Source organism: Aythya marila (genome assembly GCF_965140915.1).
Source record: "Aythya marila genome assembly, chromosome: 27".
NCBI lineage: Eukaryota > Metazoa > Chordata > Aves > Anseriformes > Anatidae > Aythya > Aythya marila.
Window position 1 is genome coordinate 3880580 of NC_139068.1, and position 19425 is coordinate 3900004.

General features: G+C 40.2%; 3 protein-coding genes across 3 annotated transcripts; 2 read left to right on the forward strand and 1 right to left on the reverse strand.

Annotated features, from left to right (window-relative positions):
* Nucleotides 1-271: 271 nt before the first annotated feature.
* CIB3 (calcium and integrin binding family member 3) lies at nt 272-6326 on the reverse strand (the record flags this gene model as incomplete). Its single annotated transcript, XM_082779912.1, has 7 exons — nt 272-566; nt 1071-1266; nt 2071-2218; nt 2588-2699; nt 4406-4440; nt 5045-5051; nt 6280-6326. The coding sequence occupies 7 exons, from the start codon at nt 6324-6326 to the stop codon at nt 545-547; spliced, it is 567 nt and encodes a 188-aa protein (XP_082636038.1). The 3' UTR covers nt 272-544.
* On the forward strand, nt 6301-7635 carry FAM32A (family with sequence similarity 32 member A). Its single transcript, XM_082780112.1, has 4 exons — nt 6301-6401; nt 6618-6756; nt 6864-6917; nt 7097-7635. The coding sequence occupies exons 1-4, from the start codon at nt 6325-6327 to the stop codon at nt 7163-7165; spliced, it is 339 nt and encodes a 112-aa protein (XP_082636238.1). The 5' UTR covers nt 6301-6324; the 3' UTR covers nt 7166-7635.
* A 282-nt stretch (nt 7636-7917) lies between these two features.
* Nucleotides 7918-17883, forward strand: AP1M1 (adaptor related protein complex 1 subunit mu 1). The gene is made up of 12 exons (XM_082780111.1): nt 7918-8225; nt 8845-9001; nt 9366-9433; nt 10021-10151; nt 11138-11285; nt 11711-11837; nt 12209-12351; nt 13224-13295; nt 13560-13718; nt 14535-14660; nt 15134-15209; nt 15786-17883. Exons 1-12 carry the CDS (start codon nt 8184-8186, stop codon nt 15806-15808), a joined length of 1272 nt encoding a protein of 423 aa, XP_082636237.1. The 5' UTR covers nt 7918-8183; the 3' UTR covers nt 15809-17883.
* The last annotated feature ends 1542 nt before the right edge of the window (nt 17884-19425 follow it).

The window sequence follows — 19425 nt, forward strand, 5'->3', positions numbered from 1 at the left end:
TTACTGCACTCTTGTTAAGGAAGACCAAGTTCTGTGGGCAACAATATGTTTTCCTGAACTAGAACTACATTTGTCTCTCAGGGGAAAAGGAGTAGGTCAGTAGGAAATGGTATAGGGATTTGTGAATGTAGAGTGAGTCTATAATGTTTTTGTTTTTAGTGGATAGTAGGGTATTTTCTTAGGATTTTTTTTAGAAGCTAATTTTTTAGAATTTGATACAAGTTCCTTTCCTATCTGCTGGTATCTGAAATGAAAAGTAAGATTTTTTTCTATATCACTGTCTAGACTTGCTGTAGTTGGGGAAGGGGATAGGAATAGACAATTTTAGAAAAACACACACCTGGGAAATTATAGAGAAATTTCAGTGAAGATGGATTGTTCCTTCTAAAGAGGTAGACAAGAGAAAGGGTTCTCTGACTGGTTCTGTTTCCAGAAATCGTCAGCTGTGGTCCTCTCATTTATCACTCTCATGGATGGTAGTCTCAAGAGAAATGATAGTTGTTGCAGGTTCAAGAAGCACTCCTATCATTAAGTTTTTCTAGGTTCAGATTCGAATGTGAAATGTGCTATTAAAAAAAAAAAAGGAAGCAATGTTAACTTACATACCAGTGTACTCCATTCAAGGGGATTGACTACAATTAACCCTAGGATGGTAGTATAAGTTGGAAACTATTCGGACACTTGCAAGAAATAGTTACATTAAATAAATGGAAGATTTAGAATGCTGCTTTTTATAAGTAATGCATCAGAAACCATGCATGGACAATGTTACACATCAACTGAACTAATCTCATACTTATCAATGTAGCCTAAGTGATAATACCAACTTTTATAGTTACTAGGACTTTTATTTTTTTTTTTTTAATTATAAAAAAAATACATAGGAGATTCAAAAACCAATAATCACATACAAACCTCTGCTTTCTCATGCATCTGGCAGCTTCACTAGAAACTGCCGGGAAAGGAAGACCAGTGATGTGTAATGACTGAGGAGACAGGAAATGCATGTTTTGGAGACTTCTGATAAAAACCAGAGCAATTAGGTATTATAAATTAAAAGCAAATATTACCTGAGGAAATCTGGAGCTCGTATTATCATGTGCTGAAAGTCTTCCAAAGAAAGCTTGCCGTCGTTGTCCAGGTCAGCTTCATAAATCACCTTTTCACATACAAGACGAACTTCTTCTGGGGTAAGCTCGTTGCGGGTCAGTTTGTTAATAGTTTTCTCCAGATCTGATTTGCATATGTAGTCATCATTGTTAAAATCTGTCAGAGGAAACAAAATGAATTCCATGTAAGAAAGGTCAGTATTTCACGTGGCTGACTGCCAAGACTTAATAGGAAGGGTTTAGTTTCCAGGCCGTAATGTACTGATGTAAGCAGAACTTTCAAATGAGATAGGAAGTTACACGTATTTGTATAAGAATTCAAGAAGAGCAAAATAAAAATACTGGTTTCATGTCTCTTTATCGTACCTAAGGTAACAATTGTGAATAGTTTAATGGCTAAATGTAGTCTAGTGATAATTAAATCATCCTAGCAAATCAGTACTACTGAATTAACTGTCAGTAACAGGAAGTTAGAGAAGGGGCTGTTCGGTTTTGGTGGGGGTTCACTTTAAGATTTTGCTGAATTGCAATATTTTATTTATTTATGTATATAAATTTGCCCTTGGAGAAAACTGCTAGAAGTGTGATCTCCACCTAACCCAAGTCAAAACCACACTGCAGCTTTATGGGCAACCAAATCCTTTGTGATGCACTTTTCAAGGCAGTTTCAAGTATTTCTTAAATCTTTATCAGTTCTTGAAAACTGCAGATAAATTCAAGTTGTAAATTTTATAGTAAATCCTAATTCCGATTAAATAAGAATAGAGACAAGGGGGTGTAAAGGGAGTTTTTGGAGAGAGAATGGGTGTTTGAATGCAATGCAGAGAAAAGCTGTATTAAAAACACATCCAACTAGAAAACATTCTGGTGGCAAAATAGATTATTTTACATTCATATGTGCAGTTACAGGCTTTTCCCAAAGTTTTTGCTTTTGTTATTGTTTTTTGCCTATGTCACTCACCATAAATTTTAAAAGCATAGTAAGCTTTTAAGTCCCTGGGAGCCATTTCACTCAGCACAGAAAACATGTCCAAAAAGTCATCTAAAGTCATATTGCCGTCTCCATCCTCTGAGAAAACCTCAGCTATCCGCTGGCGGAATGGATTGTCCTGGGAAACATAACAGAAGAGCGAGAGAAGGTCATTTTTACTAGCATTTATTTCAGTGCAGATAAGATACAACTCGAGCAAGATTGTTTTTGTTGTAACCCCTTTTTGGCAGTCAAATACTCCTTTTTCGGCTCTTTTGTTCTTGTCTAATTTATCAGAGTTAGATACAGCTGCAGCTGCCTTCAACCACTGTTCAATTTCAGGGGATTTTCAAGGAATCACTAGAAGCTTCCAGAAAGACTTGACTTTAGTAGCCAAAATTTATTTGTATTTCATCCTCCCAGCAATTAGTACTGAATGAATTATTAAAAAAGGGTAGATTAAACCGAAATGTGTCACTTGATTCTTGTTGTGCTCTTCGGTCTGTACCTTCAGCTCTGGCATGCTGCCAATGAGTTCATAGGGAAGTGTCACGTCTGGTTTATCCGTGTAGTCGAGTGGAACTAGCTGTGGGGCTAGATCTCGGTATCTGTAAAACAGTCTGAAATAGAAAGAAAGGCTCGTTTAGGGAACAAGTCATTTAGACCTCTGAGATTAATGTGTTTGCCTTTTCCATCTCATTCTTCACACTCTGCATCCTTTACTGGAGGGTTGATATCAGTCTCTAAATAACATTTGTTATGCCCTGTAGTTATTGTTGGAAGAGACAATATTAAAGAACAACATAGTATAAATGGTGGAAAATACAAAGCCTTCAGGCTTACAGAAGTACAAAAAAATGCTTACACAGGTTGGGCAGCCAAGCCACTACATAAGGCGTATCTAAAAAAAGATTTTTCACATACTTTCAGATTCACTTCTACATTGCCAGCAATGGTATTCAGACACACAGTGTATTTAGAATTTATGTATTTATGATAACAAGGCACATGACCTTCAACCTGAAGGTCCACTTAATCACTTTCAAACACACACAAAAAAAATTTTGCAAGGCAAAAGGGATCTGTTTTTCAAGTCCACAATGAATAAGACCAAAAATAACGAACTTAACTGGAGCATGAGAGAATCAGTTTAAATGTCAGAATAAAACCCTGGATGACTAAAGACATAGCCAAAGAAAGAGATGTCTGGGACCAACTCTAGCAGGTTTTTATTCACTCCACATATCTCTGTTTTTCCATAGAACTGAGGTTTGGGAGATAGAAAACATGCATAGACATTTGAATGCATTTACTACTTTTTCAGCATGTTATTTGCTTCAGTTCTTTATGCTAAAGGATCCCATTCATAGCTGTTATCAACAAAACAATAGGGTAGAATTTTAAAAGGGATCCTTATCAATAATAAATGTCTTATTCATGACGCAGAGGTTCTGGCATCTATTTACTACATGGAAAGGCAGATAGATTTCAGTTATTACAGATTCATTCATATTTCATTTGATATTGAATTCATACATGGATATCAAGGTTCTAAACAGGGACATTTGCACAAAATTGTTATTCATGCTCTGTGCTTCAGAGAGATTAGCAAATAATGTCTGATGACCTGTTGAGAAATGCAGGAACTGAATGAACAGTTATTATTTTCTGCTAATATGCCCAATGGTTAGTAAAGACAATGAAACTTCAATGTTATGTACATTACTATCTGTGTAAATATATATGTATTTATGATAGGAGAACAAGTTCAAGTTTTCAGTGAAGGCTCTCAGTCTCATATGAACGGAATACCAAACCTGTTTTTAGTAGATCCTGTGGCCAGAGATAAATGGAGTATTTGATGAGGCTCATGAAGGCTCCAGGAAAAATGCACCTTAGAGTACCACTACTAATTATTTACATGAAGACATGAAGAAAATGTGAATAACATTTGACAAAATCATTTATGATTTCGTAAAACAGGCTACATGTCCCAGTGACTAACAGTACACTTTGAAGTGCTTGACTATAAATGAGGTGAGGGAATGTGGAAGTCAATGACAAAGTACGCACTAAGATATACTCCGTTACTCTTATTTCTGGCATAGAGACTGGTACCTTAACATAAAATTTATCTGTACATAGTTACATAGTTTTTGTAAACTAAAAAAAATAAAAAATAAAAAAAAAATAAAAGCACATTGTCCAAATGTATCACTTATCACTTTAATCTTTAATTTTGTATAAATATTTTTAATATCCTATACATAATCTGTTTTGTAGAAATTTCCATATTTTATACATAAAACGCACACACAAGACTCACCTCAAAATTTCTTTCCTTGTAAAGAACGTGCAGTCCTATGAAATAAGAAATGACATAATATGTAATGACAGGTTTTAGCATGCATTGGCCCTAAGTTTTCCACTACAGTGACTCAAATGGAATTATATTGTAATGTATGTGGCTAAGCACTAATACTCTTTCCTTTTGGCACATAATTTATACTTTATAACCTTTCCTGATGTAAGAATCCAAGCATGTTCCTAAAAACCTTTGCTGTAATTTAATACTCTTACTTAGTAATTTTTAAAGAAACTGCTTAAAACAAAACAAAACAAAACAAAACAAAAAACTACTTGCCATTATTCAATATTCTGTCTTCATACCCATTTAGTTTGTTTTGTACCTGATATGCATCCAGTTGCTCTGGAGTGAAAATGGTTTGCTTGTTGCCCATTTCTGGCTCTGACTGCTGAGTCTTGTCCTATCATTCTTTCCTCAAAGTCACCTTTATAGCTGGTCTGGATATTCAGATATTAAAAGCTACAACAATGAGGTTCAGGTAAAGCAGAGGATCAAGTAACCAGCTTCCCTATTCCACAGGCTGCAAAGAGTCATAATAGGAGCATTTCATCAAATCTCTAGTCTGACTACTCAAGGCTCTTATCCAGCATCACTCACCTGTCTCCTGTGTGCATAATAAAGACTCACGTTACAGTATTTAGCCAAACAACTAATAGGTTCTTGTTTGTGTCTTTTGAGCAGCAGATAGACTTCATGGACTGCACAATTTCATTCCTTCATATGGTAAATTACCTGAAAAGTGTTAGCAATGTCTCACTTTTCTCTATAATATGCATTGTGTACTGTCCACTAATGTTAATGGCAGTTTGCACTTAGGTAGTACCTATGAAGCCCTCTCAGTCTATTTATTCCCGCATTATCTATTAATGTACATTATCACTGGTTAGTGGCTATTAATGTGACATACATGCATGTAAGTACATATATGTTCTTTACACTGAAAATGCATGTGAATATGCAGGTTATACATAAAAACAGAAATGTGCTGGTAAGGGCTTTATGAAATGTGAAACACAAGGGCAGAGGGAGGACCTGACAGCACTACTACAGCCTGTGGTGGGCTGCCTGATTTATTGCCCATGGGTAGGCTGTAACATCTTCATTTTTTGGTCCTTCATACCGTCTGTCCAGGAGGTATGTCTGGTGTCTGATTTTTTGGTGGCCAAATCTACTCTCTGCAGTGAAGATATACCGGCCTTGCTCAAAATAAGCAAAGATCAGAGAATCATTAAGGTTAAAAAAAAAAACTTTCAAGATCATGTGGACCAACCACCCTCCTACCACCAATGTCACCCACTAAACCATGGCCCTAAGCACCAGGTCCAACCTTTCCTTGAACATCCCCAGGGACGGTGATGCCACCACCTCCCTGGGCAACCTGTCCCAACACCTGACCGCTCCTTGTGAGAAGAAATGTCTCCTAATTTCCAACCTGAACCTCCCCTGGTGCAACTTGAGGCCATCCCCTCTGGTCCTACCACTGGTTATCTGTGAGAAGAGGCCGACCCCCAGCTCCCTGTAGAGGTAGTTGCAGAGAGCAATGGGGTCTCTTCTGAGCCTCCTCTTCTCCTGACCAAATCCCCTCAGCCACTCCTCACAGGACCTGTGTCCCAAACCCTTCAGCAGCTCCGCAGCCCTTCTCTGACCTCAAACTCTTTAAAATATGCCTCAGACTGGGTCTGTTCGGCGCGGAGCCGGGTGTGTGGGGAGGGCACAGGGCTTTGGGTCGGGCTCTTGGCACTGCCGGGCTCACGGGGCCGCCCGGTGCTGCCGGATTTTTCCCTCACAGGAAAAAAGGAAAAGAAAAAAAAAAAAAAAAAAAAAAAACAAACCAGAAACGGGACCGTTCTCGCCGCCAGAGGGCGGCTGGGGCGGCCATGGCGGACTACGAGGCGGTGCAGCGCGGCCCGCTGCGGCTTAAGGGCAGCGGAGCCGGGCTGGGGGCCGGCAAACGGTGAGGGGACGGCGGCGGGGGGGAACCGGAGAGGGGCTGGGGGCCGGGGCCGGGCGCTGGGGACCCGGTGAGGGAGTGGGGACCCGGTAAAGGGCTGGGAACCGGGGCCGGGCGCTGGGGACCGGGGCCGGGCGCTGGGGACCGGGGCCGGGCGATGGGGACCGGGGCCGGGCGCTGGGGCCCCGGGGCCGGGCGCTGACCGCCCGCTGTCTTCAGGAAGAAGAAGAAGGCGAAGGACAAGGCCCAGATCCTGGAGCAGATCGTGAGCAGCAAGAAGCAGGAGGAGGAGAAGAAGCGCGGCCTGGATAAGCGGACCCCGGCCCAAGTGGCCTACGAGAAGATGCAGGAGAAGCGGGTAGGGCCAAGACCCCTCCTGGGAGTCCCAAAGCCCCAAAGGCTCCCTCAGATGTAGCCTCTGAGGGGTTACTGTGAGTAACCGGCCTCTCTTGTGTCTTCTTCCAGCAAATGGAGAGGATCCTGAAGAAAGCGTCTAAAACCCACAAGCAGAGAGTTGAGGTGAGCAGAATTATCCCGATATACTCCTACTCACATGTATTTATCAGCACGCAGGCTTGCTAGGCTGGAGGAGCTCTTTTATTTTTGTGAAACACATAAGCTGTGAGAACAGCATCTTGTAATTCAACAGCGGTGATGTCTGCGTCATGTGTTAAATGTTTTGTTTTCTCATCCCCTAGGACTTCAACAGGCACCTGGATACTCTGACTGAGCATTATGACATTCCGAAAGTCAGCTGGACCAAGTGAATGGACTGCTTTTCGAGGCTTTGCATCAGGAGTTCTGTTTGTATTGAACAGGGTTGCCATGTAAATCTGTGTATTCTTGATATTGAGTATTTAATATATCTTCTGAACGTTTATGACCTTGTACTGTCTTATTTAATTGTATTTTAAAATCAAATGTTCAACAAAATTTCTTGGCTAGTGAACGCTGGTTTATAGAGTTGCAGAGAGCTATTTTTTTTAGTGCTCAAAGTCAGATTAAGGCCAAAGTCAATTGCTTTGAGCTAACTGGAAAATGTACTTTTATTTGTTCAATACTAACAGTTCTCCTTTTTAGAAGTGAAGAGTCAGCTTTTCTTGTAAGTTACAGGACCTGTATAATTTCTATCTATACATACTGGGGAGGAGAGGGTGTGTGCTGTGTTCTAAAATCCTCTTGTACCTTTACTTTTGATGTAACTTCTTATTAAAATCCTGCTTTCATCTTTCATTTTGGTGCTGACTTCCCTATGAAATGAGGGGCAGTGCACTGATGAGGAAGCAGTGCACATGGAGGAGATCGTTTTATGTGGATTAAACGTAACAACCTAAACCATATCCTTTGTATTTGCATTCACTGCTATGCGAAGTGCTCCTGTGGAGTTGTTTGTGTTGTTTTTGAAGTGCTTGCCTGCATTTACAACTGTTATTCTGAGAGGTGATGTGACTGAGGTACATTTACACACTCCAAACCCTCCCATTCTTTTTCATCCTGAGTGTTTTTCCTCTGCTGTCACTGATCCGGCCCTGGGCTCCCTCGTTACCCTGCTCGAGCCCCCCTCTGTGGGCTGCGGCTCCGTTTCGCAGTGGGGTCAAAGCCAGGATCCCGCCGGACTATTTAACAGCCTTTCAACTGTATTCTTCCGCCGTTCTGACAGCGCCGTGCGCGGATCCGTCCGCGCCGCCGGGCCTCGTTTCGCCGCTCCCCGCCGGAAGTGCCGCTGCCGGAAGCGGAAGTAGCTGTGGCCGTGGCCGGGGGCACGGCGGCCCGGACGGCGGCGCGATGTCGGCCAGCGCCGTCTACGTGCTGGACCTGAAGGGGAAGGTGAGGCCGGGCTGCGGCCGCCCCCTGCCCCGGGAGCTCCCCACCGGCCCCGGGCTGCCGCCGAGGGGCCGTGCGAGCCCTGGGCCCGCTGCGGTGCCCTCTCCGGGGCGTGCGGCAGCCGCTTGCCCCTTCCCGGGGCCTCTCTGCTGGCACCGCCGGGTTGATGTGGGGCTGGGGGGTCGCGCTGTGACAGGGGAGCCGTGGCCTGTGAGTCCCCTTCGCAGTTACAGCTGCTGGGAGCAGCAGGGCTCTTGTGCATCCCGCCTCGGGTAATTAATCTCCGCTTTAATTGGCGGCGTTTTGTCCCAGAGGAGTTGGTGTTTTTCCATCCTAAAGGCTGTTGTTAGGGTGTGCGCAGCCGTATGTGGGGAAGAACTCTAGAAAATAGCACAACGCAGCTCGGGGATGAAAGATTAGGATTTGCATTCTAATCAGCAAACTGTTTTGCTGTTGTGGTTTGCATTTATAGTGTGCAGAGAGTGTGCTGATGCTTGGCGGCTTTTTCGTTTTTTATGTTACTTAGAAGCATTTTAAGTATCTCAGGTGTTGGCCTTGCATGGTAACATTGTGTCTTGAAAGACAAAGTGCAAGAAGGAGTTGCATTTTTTTTTTTTTATAGGTTCTCATCTGTCGGAATTACCGTGGAGATGTGGACATGTCAGAGGTGGAGCATTTTATGCCAATCCTTATGGAAAAGGAAGAAGAGGGGACGCTTTCTCCTATTCTAGCCCATGGAGGAGTTCGTTTTATGTGGATTAAGCATAACAACCTATATCGTATCCTTTCTACTGCAAATAGCTTGCATTTACTTATATTCCAAGTGCTGCTGTTTTACTTTCATTATTTGTTTCTAAATGCAAAGCTGGAGAACAGGAGGCTCATACTAAATTAAGTGGGCTTATGCATGACATACTGTAATGTGCACCAGCGGCACAGTGCACAGAGAAGTGTTTATGTTAATTTAACTTCAACAAATTATTTTCTTAACGTTTATCTTTACCTCTCATTAGGCTAAATGCACTGCTAATTAACTCTTAGTGTTTTGGCCAATTGCAATTATCTAGATGCTTTTAAAAACACACTCATTAAACTTTCTAAAATGGTAATTTTGAATGTATGTTCCTGAACGGCCTTTATCAGTTGTTGCAACTTCTAAGAAGAATGCTTGTGTATCACTGGTGTTTTCATTTTTATATAAAGTAGTTCAGGTGAGTAGCGAATCTCAGAAGTAACCTCCATCTTTTTTTTTTTTTTTTTTTTTCAGCACAGTCTAAAGCTGATTTAAACAAAACATACAGGGCTTTCACTTAAAAATAAAAATTCTTTGGGTATTTTGACTTTGTATTTGGTTATTTTTTAGAAATATCTTCATAACATTAGTGGTGGAATTGACTCTGTAGCTGAGTAAAGGATGTGACACGTTGTTGTAAGTAGTTGCACAAGACCTGCAAACACAGAATAAAACTGAACTTGATGCAGGAGTGGTGACGTGTCACGTATGGATTCTGTTTGGTTCATCTGTACCTGGCATGAAGAATATCTTCCCCAGAATAAATATTTTTCATCATAGTTAAGCTGCTTCTGGGATTCTGTAGCTCTCATTTAATTGAGGAATGTTTTCGTGAGGCTAATCTTCTAAACAGTATGGTGTTTGTGAATTACGGGCCTTGATTTGGGGCTTTTTTAAAAACTATTTTAAATGTCAGAATGTAACAGCGTGTTACATTCTGCATGTGCTGTAGTTCCTCATCTAATGTCCTCCATTTTCCCCTTCCTCTTTTTGTTGTTCTCTCAGGTTTTTTCTGAATATTTCAAGGAGTTGGAAGAAGAGAGCATTAGGGATAATTTTGTTATTATTTATGAGTTGTTAGATGAGCTTATGGATTTTGGTTACCCGCAAACCACTGATAGTAAAATTTTACAAGAGTAAGTATCAGTTATCAGAATATTTAATACTTGGTAAAATTTAACCTTTTAGTATCCAACGGGTAGGGCTCAAAGGGTTGTGGTGAATGGGGCTACATCAGGCTGGTGACCATCACCTGTGGGGTCCCCCAGGGCTCCATCTTAGGGCCAGTTCTCTTCAGTGTTTTCGTAAAGAATTTGGATGGAGGACTAGAATATGTTTTGAGTAAATTTGCTGATGATACTAAACTGGGAGGAGCTGTCTTTTGAGGGTGGAAAGGCCTTGCAGAGTGATCTGGACAGATTCGAAGCTGAACGTGAGCCAGCAGTGTGCCCTGGCAGCCAGGAGGGGCAACCCTATCCTGGGGTGCATCGAGCACGGCATTGCACGGTCGAGGGAGGTGATTGTCCCGCTCTGCTCTGCACTAGTGCGGCCTCACCTTGAGCACTGTGTACAAAAAGGATGTGAAACTGTTGGAGAACCTCCAGAGGAGGGCGATGAAGATGGTGAAGGGCCTAGAGGGGACAACATACAAGGAGTGGCTGAGGGCACTTGGCCTGTTCAGCCTGGAAAAGAGGAGGCTGAGGGGAGACCTCATCGTGGTCTACAGCTTCCTCGCGAGGGGGAGTGGAGGGGCAGGCACTGATCTATTCTCTTTAGTGACCAGTGATAGGACCTGAGGGAATGGGGTCAGGCTGTGACAGGGGAGGTTCAGGCTGGATATCAGGAAAAGATCCTTCACGGAGAGGGTTGTCGCGCACTGGAACAGGCTCCCTAGGGACGTGGTCACAGTACCAAGCCTGTCGGGAGTTTAAGAAGCGTTTGGGCTGTGCTCTCATTCATAATTCTGAATTTTTGGGTAGATCTGTGTGGTGCTAGGAGTTGGACTCGCTGATCCTTGTGGGTCCCTTCCAACTCAGGATATTCTATGAACTGTTTATTGCTGATGTGAGTCTGACTTTACAAAACATAATTTGTTTTTCAACCCCATTATGTGGTTGTAAAGGTACATCACTCAGGAAGGTCACAAACTTGAAACTGGAGCTCCACGTCCACCCGCCACTGTTACAAATGCTGTTTCGTGGAGGTCAGAAGGGATAAAATATAGGAAGAATGAAGTGTTCCTAGACGTTATAGAGTCTGTTAACCTTTTGGTGAGTACGTTCTCCTTGAACTTTTAATGAAAACTTAGTAGGAAGTCTTGAAAAGAGCTGATTGTCTGAAAAACCTACAAGGTTATATATAATAAAAAATTAGCCTAACTATGGTTAGTGCACTGCGATGCTCAAAACAATTTGTCTGTCATGAAGACTGAGTATATCTTAAGGACACTGAATGGACCAATAACGCTTTACTTGGATATGTGCTCTGTGCCTGACAATTCCAAAGCTAATTTCTGACATGTCCTTTCCTCCTGCTCCCTCAATCTCTCCCCATCTTGGCCCTGATCAATTATACTCAACTGGATTGGTTTCTCAGGAGAAAGACATCCAAGAAAACGTGGGGCATGAGGATGGGGTGGGAGTATTGTTCGGTGTCATGTCAGGGCGATCTTACCTTTCTTTTCTTTGCTATCCAGGTCAGTGCCAATGGAAATGTGTTGCGGAGTGAGATAGTTGGATCCATCAAAATGCGAGTCTTTCTTTCAGGAATGCCAGAGCTCCGCCTTGGTTTAAATGACAAAGTTCTCTTTGATAATACAGGCCGTGAGTATTTCAGTGATGGCTTGGTAATCGTTAAGGCTGTTCTCTGAAACCTTAGGCTTGGGGATGCTTGAAGCTCAGGTGAAAGGATTTGTTCTAAAGTGATAGAAATACTTTTTTTTAATCAGAAAACTGCATTAGGTTTTGCATGCTAGTACCAGGAAAAGATGGAATAGCACTGTGAACGTGGTAACTATCTGGGCTTCCTTTTCTCTTTTCATTGGGAGTTCCATAGTCCTAAAAAAACTACAGCAGGCTAAACCAAGGTGGGGGAAATAGCAGCAGGCAGCTACTTTGCTGTGTAGCTGGCTGTGATGAGGCTTCAGATGTAATATGAGAAGCAACTTGAAATTTTGGCATATGTTTTTTGATAGGTGGCAAAAGTAAATCTGTAGAACTGGAAGATGTGAAATTTCACCAGTGTGTTCGTCTCTCTCGCTTTGAAAATGACAGGACGATTTCTTTCATTCCACCTGATGGAGAGTTTGAACTCATGTCGTATCGTCTTAATACCCACGTAAGCCTGGATGTTTGGGTCTGGAGTATAGCAATTTTTTATATGAGAATAATTTAGACTGTAGGCGAAGTTGCTAATGGCTTTCCCTTATTATTATTTTTGTTCTTTTAAGTATGGGCAGCATAGTAGTTGTGAAGTCAAAAGTTAATAGCAAAACTTTGTGCTTGCTCTTTTTGGAGGAAGTAAGAATGAGTTTAGAAATAACTTGGCAGCAAGTCTCCATCTTTTCAACTGCTATTGAAACTGCTCCCAAAACGCCATTTGGATGATTTATTTTTTTTTTTTTAAGCTAACCACGTGATGAAATGATAGCGTGGCAATTCATTATGCTTAACAACATCAGTATAGAGTATGTTAGCCACAACGATAAAGATAGCTTTCCTTTTGAGAAAAGGAAAAGCTCAGTATAGAGGAGGTCTGTAATTTGCAACTATGACAGGAGACAAGAAGTGAAAAGTCCTTAAGTTTTCACATGAATTTAGTTGGCTTTTTTCCTTCCTTTTAAAGGATGGTAGTTCTGAATTAGAGTTGTTTTTAGGGATAGTCATTCTTTAACCTCTTCAAAAAAAAAAAAAAGCTACAGGAAAAAACACCCACATACATTCCAAAATATTTGATAACTGAAGATGTTTGGAACTAATCAGAGAAAGCCTTTTTTTTCCCTCAAGCCTGTCGTTTTTGCAAGTTTGGTTTTATGTCAGTTCTTGATTATTTGTATAATTACTTCCCAAAAAAACACCTGTCACTTCAAACACTGCAAACTTTCTTTGTTTCTGTGGGATTCAGGTATTGAGTGTAATTTTATGTGGAAATGATATTGTTGTGACCATGTTGAAGTAAAATCTACAGCTGTTGAATGTTTTTCTGATCAGGTAAAACCACTTATCTGGATTGAGTCCGTCATTGAGAAACATTCCCACAGCCGCATCGAGTACATGATCAAGGTCAGAAGTTCTAAAATAATTATGGCTACTTTTAGTCTTCTCTCTCATTTGTTTTCAGTGCTTGGCCAGCAGTGCATGTATTTTTGTACAAACATCTAACATTTCTGTGGGACTTGCATCTTTTTAGAGAAGTTCGTTTGTTCTCTGTTGTAGTGCTTTCTCAGTAGACTGGGGTGGAGGGGAATTGTGTGTCTCAAAGCTCTCTGAACTTGCTCACAGAATGGAAATATTTAGAGACTGTTTTTTCTCCCTTTCCTTCTTTAGGCGAAAAGTCAGTTTAAGCGAAGATCAACTGCCAACAATGTAGAAATTCACATTCCAGTACCAAATGATGCAGACTCGCCAAAGTTTAAAACCACTGTTGGAAGTGTCAAATGGGTTCCAGAGAACAGTGAAATTGTCTGGTCCATCAAATCTTTTCCAGTAAGTATTATTTTTAGTCTTTTCACCCAACAGTACAATAATTACTTAAAGGTAACATTTTATGAATGTTCAGACTCAGCCTAAAGCAAATTCTAGCAGTATTTAACAAGTAGTACTGGCCTCTTCCCCGCTTTCTCGGATGAAAGATTGGAGATTGCGAAGAAATAAGATAGAATAGAATAGTTCAGTTTGAAGATACCTAGTCCAAATTCCTGGTTTATTCGGGGCTAACCAAAAGTTAAAGAGTGTTAATGAAGGCATTATATTATCCAAATGCCTTAAACATTGACAGGTGTTGAGCATCAACCACCTCTGTAGGAAGCCTGTTTTAGTGTTTGACCACCTTCACTGTAAAGAAATTTTTCTCTTATGAGATTTGTTTAATCTTTTCAGCTGGGATGCATTTTCAGGACAAGTTAGAGATTGGGTTTCTGAGCAATATCTGTGGATGGTGTAATCCCTTGGCCTAGATGTAGCAGCAGCTGTTTTAGTTTTGTCAGCCTGTGCTTCTTGGGTGGTGCCATGAGCATTACAGCTATCTCACCATTTAATCAGAATAGTCAGAAAGAAAACTTAATTTCTTACATTTTCTTTGAGTATGAAGCTGTAAGAAAATGAGTTATGCCTCAGGCTTGTCTTAAACTGATCTGTATTTAAAAACAAGTGCTTCCTTCTAAGCTCTAGAGAATATCTGAAATGTTCAGTGGAATTCAACAATTTGATATTATGTATAGAAAACAACTTGTATTGTTGGAAGCTCTCTTGTTTGTTTCAAGGAAAAAAAAAACAAACACACACATCTTCTTTTTTGGTAAGGGTGGAAAAGAATATCTGATGAGAGCTCACTTTGGACTTCCAAGTGTTGAAGCTGAAGATAAGGAAGGAAAACCTCCCATTAGTGTCAAATTTGAGATTCCATATTTCACCACTTCAGGAATCCAGGTTAGTAGATGAAAATAGAAATACTAGTAAAGCTTGTGCTAGGCTTTTAACACAAAAATTGTTGTTCAGCCTTGTAGCGTTGTCTGCCTTGTCCTTAGGACTCCTGACTTACCTCCTTTGTTCTGTGTTTTGTCTGCTGCACATACATCTTCCTGTACCTCACATGAAAGTACCATGACTCCTTGTTTATTAGTATTACAAGTCTGGACTTCTCCTACTTTAGGGGAACCTCTTAATGAGAATGAGAGAACTGGCTGCATTATTTCAGATGGAAAGCATGCTGTTAACACAAGTGTTAGGGGTTTATCCTTATATTTACATCTGAAAGTTTTGCTTTTCTAGATGACTTCTGTTCATTGTTATCCATAAAACACACCTTTGACCATCACTATCCCCCCAGTTAGTTTTTTTTTTTTTTTCTAAACACTGCTTGGCTGACATGGAAGACTAACATAGCACATCCTTCTTTCCAGGTTCGCTACTTAAAGATAATTGAGAAGAGTGGCTATCAGGCTCTCCCATGGGTTCGTTACATTACCCAGAATGGAGGTAAATTGGAAACCAATGGGTTGCAGACACCTCTGTCTTGCATACTTTGTTTTTCCAGGATATACCTACAAATTGAAATGCAAAAACAGTTTGCTTGTATTCTTTGATGTTAAACTCTATAGTATAATGTTTTGCATTCGTGTTTGCTGCTTTTTCTAGTCACCTTTTCATTGCTGTCTAAATGAAAAACTCAGTAGGATAGTGCAGTAGTGCTGTTCACTGAATCCAAGCTTAATTAGCAAATACTTGAATTTTGGGGGCATGTAAGTAAGGAAATGTCTCATACATATCACTTTGTCAGCTTTGGGATGAATAGTGTGTGCTAAAAGCTACTAGCTCTGTTAAACAAAAAAAACACTTCCACTTCTTTGTTTTTGTTGACTTTTTCTGGCTTGGAAGCTTGTAATCACCTTAATTGTTTTAAAGCCCATTTTTGTGCTTATTCTACATGAAGATCTGTCTTTTTCCGATTTTCTTTATCTCTTCATCCCAATTTACTAATCTGCTTTATTACTTCTAGTGAAAGACAATGTACTAAATCTGGTTTTGCTTTTTTTTTTTTTTCTCCTTTTACAGACTACCAGCTTCGAACACAGTAAAACAACTTCCAGGCACCACAGATAACAAAACTTCAGGCCTAGAATTTGTTTGCAGAAGCTTCTTCTGTGGTACTGAGAGCTGTGAATGTTGTTGCCAAGGGTCTTGTCTCTGCAAACTTGGATTGGGCAGGAGAAAGATTGGAAATTTAATGTTTTCAATAATGTGTTTGAGCATTTGAACCATTAGTATTGATTGTGTGAATATTTATTTCATTCTTAGAACATGCTGATCTTGCTGCTAAATGCTAATTACATTAGGAGTAGCCGTTACCGTGAAGAGCCAGGAATACAGAATGAACCTTGAGAATGTCTTGTCAATGCCTTGTTCATTATATTCACAAAGTTTCTAGTATTCATATTTTAGGATCTTTAAAGTCATTGGTAGTGTTATCCTGCAGATTAGGTAGACAATTGTGCAATTACATGACTGCTGAACAGTTAGTTGTATTTAGCCCGAGGTATTTATTTTTTTTCTGGGCATATGGGTGCCTTAACTCATTCAGAGCTCTGTTAACTTATAAAATTTTAAGAAATACAAGTTAAAACTATCAGGAGTCCAAAAATACTACTTGCTCTTTTTGTATGGTTTCAAACCAATTCATCTGACAGAACAAGTTGTGGGTTTGTACACGAGTAAGTAGGCGTGTTAACTGAGAACAAGAGGTGGTGGAAAATGTCTATGGGAACATCTCTGTGGAAGCAGAATTACTAGTTGATGTTAGTAGGGATGCACACTGGAGAGTTTCAACCCTGTGATACTCCTTGGGTATGAAAACCCTATGCCAATTAACTAGTATTTGCTTTTTCTTTATTCATAAGTCAAATTGAAAACTGTAAAGTGTGAGTCTTTTTTTTAAGAGGGAAAAGAAGATTAAAGCAATTTTGCAGGTGATGAAATCCTGTAGGAAGATTTTTTTTTTTTTTTTTAATGATTTTGTAGCTACTATTCACTTTCCCCTCCCCCAGATAATGATATACTCCAGCCTATTCTTGATGATTGTTTACGGAGAGGCTGAAAATATTGTTACCATTCTTCAGGCTTGCCTTTTTGTTTATTTAGGGCAAATACTTCCCTTTTTGCTAGAGCTTGCTAGAATTGCTTAACTTTATTTGCTCTAAAGGGGATGCTTTCTTTCTCTGTCTCCATTTGTAAGTAACTTATAACTTCCTGGCAGAATGGACAACAGATGAGAATGTTATACTTAAAGGTATTATTTTTTTTACATGCTGTTTCATTTTTCTGAGAAGCTAAGGTTGGCATGGGTGTACATAGTTATTTTGATTTCAGAAAGAAAATAACAGCTATCAGTATTTTCTTTAAACAATTTTTATAATGGTTTGGTTAGAATTTAGTACTCCAGGCAGATGCTAAATTTAAACCATCAAAAGCTAAATATATGTGCACGAAGGTGATGTATACACTGTGTGCAAGGTTCTCCACACTACTTTCTTGGCAGTTCTTGACTCTCCCACAAGATTGAAAAGTATTTCAGACATAGTCCCCACTAAATCCGTGTAGGTTATATATCTCTGTATACAGTTTCTGTTATTAGTTTAAGAAAATCAACTAAATTCCCCTGAGATGCAGCTGCTGTAATGTTAAATAGAAAGAACAGTCTCAGAAGAGCGTGGCATCCAAAGGTATCGAGGCAATAACAAGACAGTTAGTTGGTTAGGCAAAGATAGGTGTGGACAAGTATTTTCTGGAGTAAGATTACTGTATTTGTCACCCAACAAACTTGATATCAAAACAAATTAAATGACCTTGTTCAAGATATTGGTTCCACTACTCACTTTTGTTTGAACAACTGAGTTTATGACTGGACTAAACATTTTATATTAAAGCTGTAACTGGTTGACCGATCACTTTACCTGGTGACTATTCTTCAAACTGTTAATTATTTGCCTGTGAAATGTGACTCTTAAAAGCTTCATTTGTTTTCCTGTTGAAGGTTATGTCTTACAGACCAGAACCATGTTTTTCTTGTATTTTGTAGCAACTTGAGTCTGCTTTGATGATGGGGCATCAGTCCTACTTGTCCACAAGTAATAAAGAGCAAAAAGTCCTCTTTGAATCAATTGCATCTTACTCTTTTCTAGCTTTGATCTACAGCAAGATGTAGTTTTGAATCCTAGTGTACCTTCAATTATTCTAATATGAGACCCAAGTAAGTGGAACTGAGCTTCACAGAAGCTGAAAGTATTTTTGTTCCTGGTTTGTTTACTAAATAGTGGAAAAAATCTTTGTGGTGGTGTTCTGTGCAAAATTTGTACACCATAAAAAAAAAAAACAAACTCCTAACTTACTCATTGATACAGGGTCCCAGCATCCTTATGCAAGCATAAGACAGAAATAGAGTTGTGGTATTATTCTAGCACTATGTATTGTTCAAGGAGTAACTTTAGTTTGTAAGTTTTGTTCTTAGAACAACTGCTATTTTTTTTTTTATCTTGGTGGCTTCTGCACTCTGCCTAATGTGGGGAAAATGTAAATTTAATGGTCTGCCAGTGTTACACATAACTGCCTGATATAAAATACTTTGTAAAGACAATTTGCATAATTCAAATAAGCAGTAAGGTATCTGGTCTGTATTTTCAGCTCAGTGTGGTTTCGTAGCTGTCTCTGTTACATGGAATTTAAAACACTGAAAGGCTCAACTTCTTAAGTGGCTCTGAACACGTCTGTTCCTAATACCAAGCCAGCAATGTTCAAATATTGTCCCCAGTCTTGGTTTTCTAATACACTGTGATGCAGGGTATTTTTTTTTCCTTCATTGAGCTTAATTGTGTTTTCCTGGCTCTGTGTTTAATACAGGCTTGCTCAGAACATTTCACGCGCAAAATGTTGCCCTCCATCCCTAAGACATGCAAAACTGCAATCTCATCTAACCATTAGTTAATTAATAAATATTTAGCTGTACATCAGGGTGTGTCAGCAGCACTGCTCCACTGGATTAATTGGTAGTGTACTTCCTGTAGTAGCGCGTATGTGTATCTGATGTTTTGGCTTTCTCAGAATGGAAGATTGCAACAACCAGCTATGGTTTGGTGTTTTTTCCTTTTCCTCCTACCCCTCCATGGCCAGTTCTGGCAGTAGATGGCGTTCTGAGCACGGTGCATGCTCTGAGGACATCATTTCCCATTAACTGTCAAAAATAGACACACACTGAACAGTATGTACTCATGTATGTTTTGGTTTGGAAGGTACAGCTATTTTATTGCCTCTTGGTTCACTATAAAAAAAAACAACAACACACACACAAAGAAAAGCACTAAAACTTCTTAGGCCTATTCAGTATAGTGGTTTTTTTTTTTTTCCTTTTTGGAAGTACATAACTTTGATTTCATTTGATAGTTCTCTCTTAACATTCTGCTTTCTGTTGTTCTCATGTGCCTGACAGTAGTAATTCCCCTACACCGAGTAGGGGGCATCAGCACAAAGGGGATGGATGAGCCACGGCAGTGCTACAGAAGGAGCTACTTGGAGTTGTATGGCAGTGTTATGAGACTTAAAGACGTTGCTCCTGCACAACCCCAGCTAGTTGAACAGGGCTGTATGGTGGTGTGAGGCTGCACCTCCAAGCTGCTCACAGAATCAGGAGTCAGCAGGTGCTTTG

Excerpts from the sequence above, each read along its gene's own strand:
- FAM32A (XM_082780112.1), top strand. The coding sequence starts at position 6,325 with ATGGCGGACTACGAGGCGGTGCAGCGCGGCCCGCTGCGGCTTAAGGGC. Across the intron at positions 6,402-6,617 it reads GGGCTGGGGGCCGGCAAACG|GAAGAAGAAGAAGGCGAAGG; the intron begins GTGAGGGGACGG and ends CGCTGTCTTCAG. Across the intron at positions 6,757-6,863 it reads AGAAGATGCAGGAGAAGCGG|CAAATGGAGAGGATCCTGAA; the intron begins GTAGGGCCAAGA and ends GTCTTCTTCCAG.
- AP1M1 (XM_082780111.1), top strand. The coding sequence starts at position 8,184 with ATGTCGGCCAGCGCCGTCTACGTGCTGGACCTGAAGGGGAAG. Across the intron at positions 13,296-13,559 it reads GCATCGAGTACATGATCAAG|GCGAAAAGTCAGTTTAAGCG; the intron begins GTCAGAAGTTCT and ends TTCCTTCTTTAG. Across the intron at positions 13,719-14,534 it reads GGTCCATCAAATCTTTTCCA|GGTGGAAAAGAATATCTGAT; the intron begins GTAAGTATTATT and ends TTTTTTGGTAAG.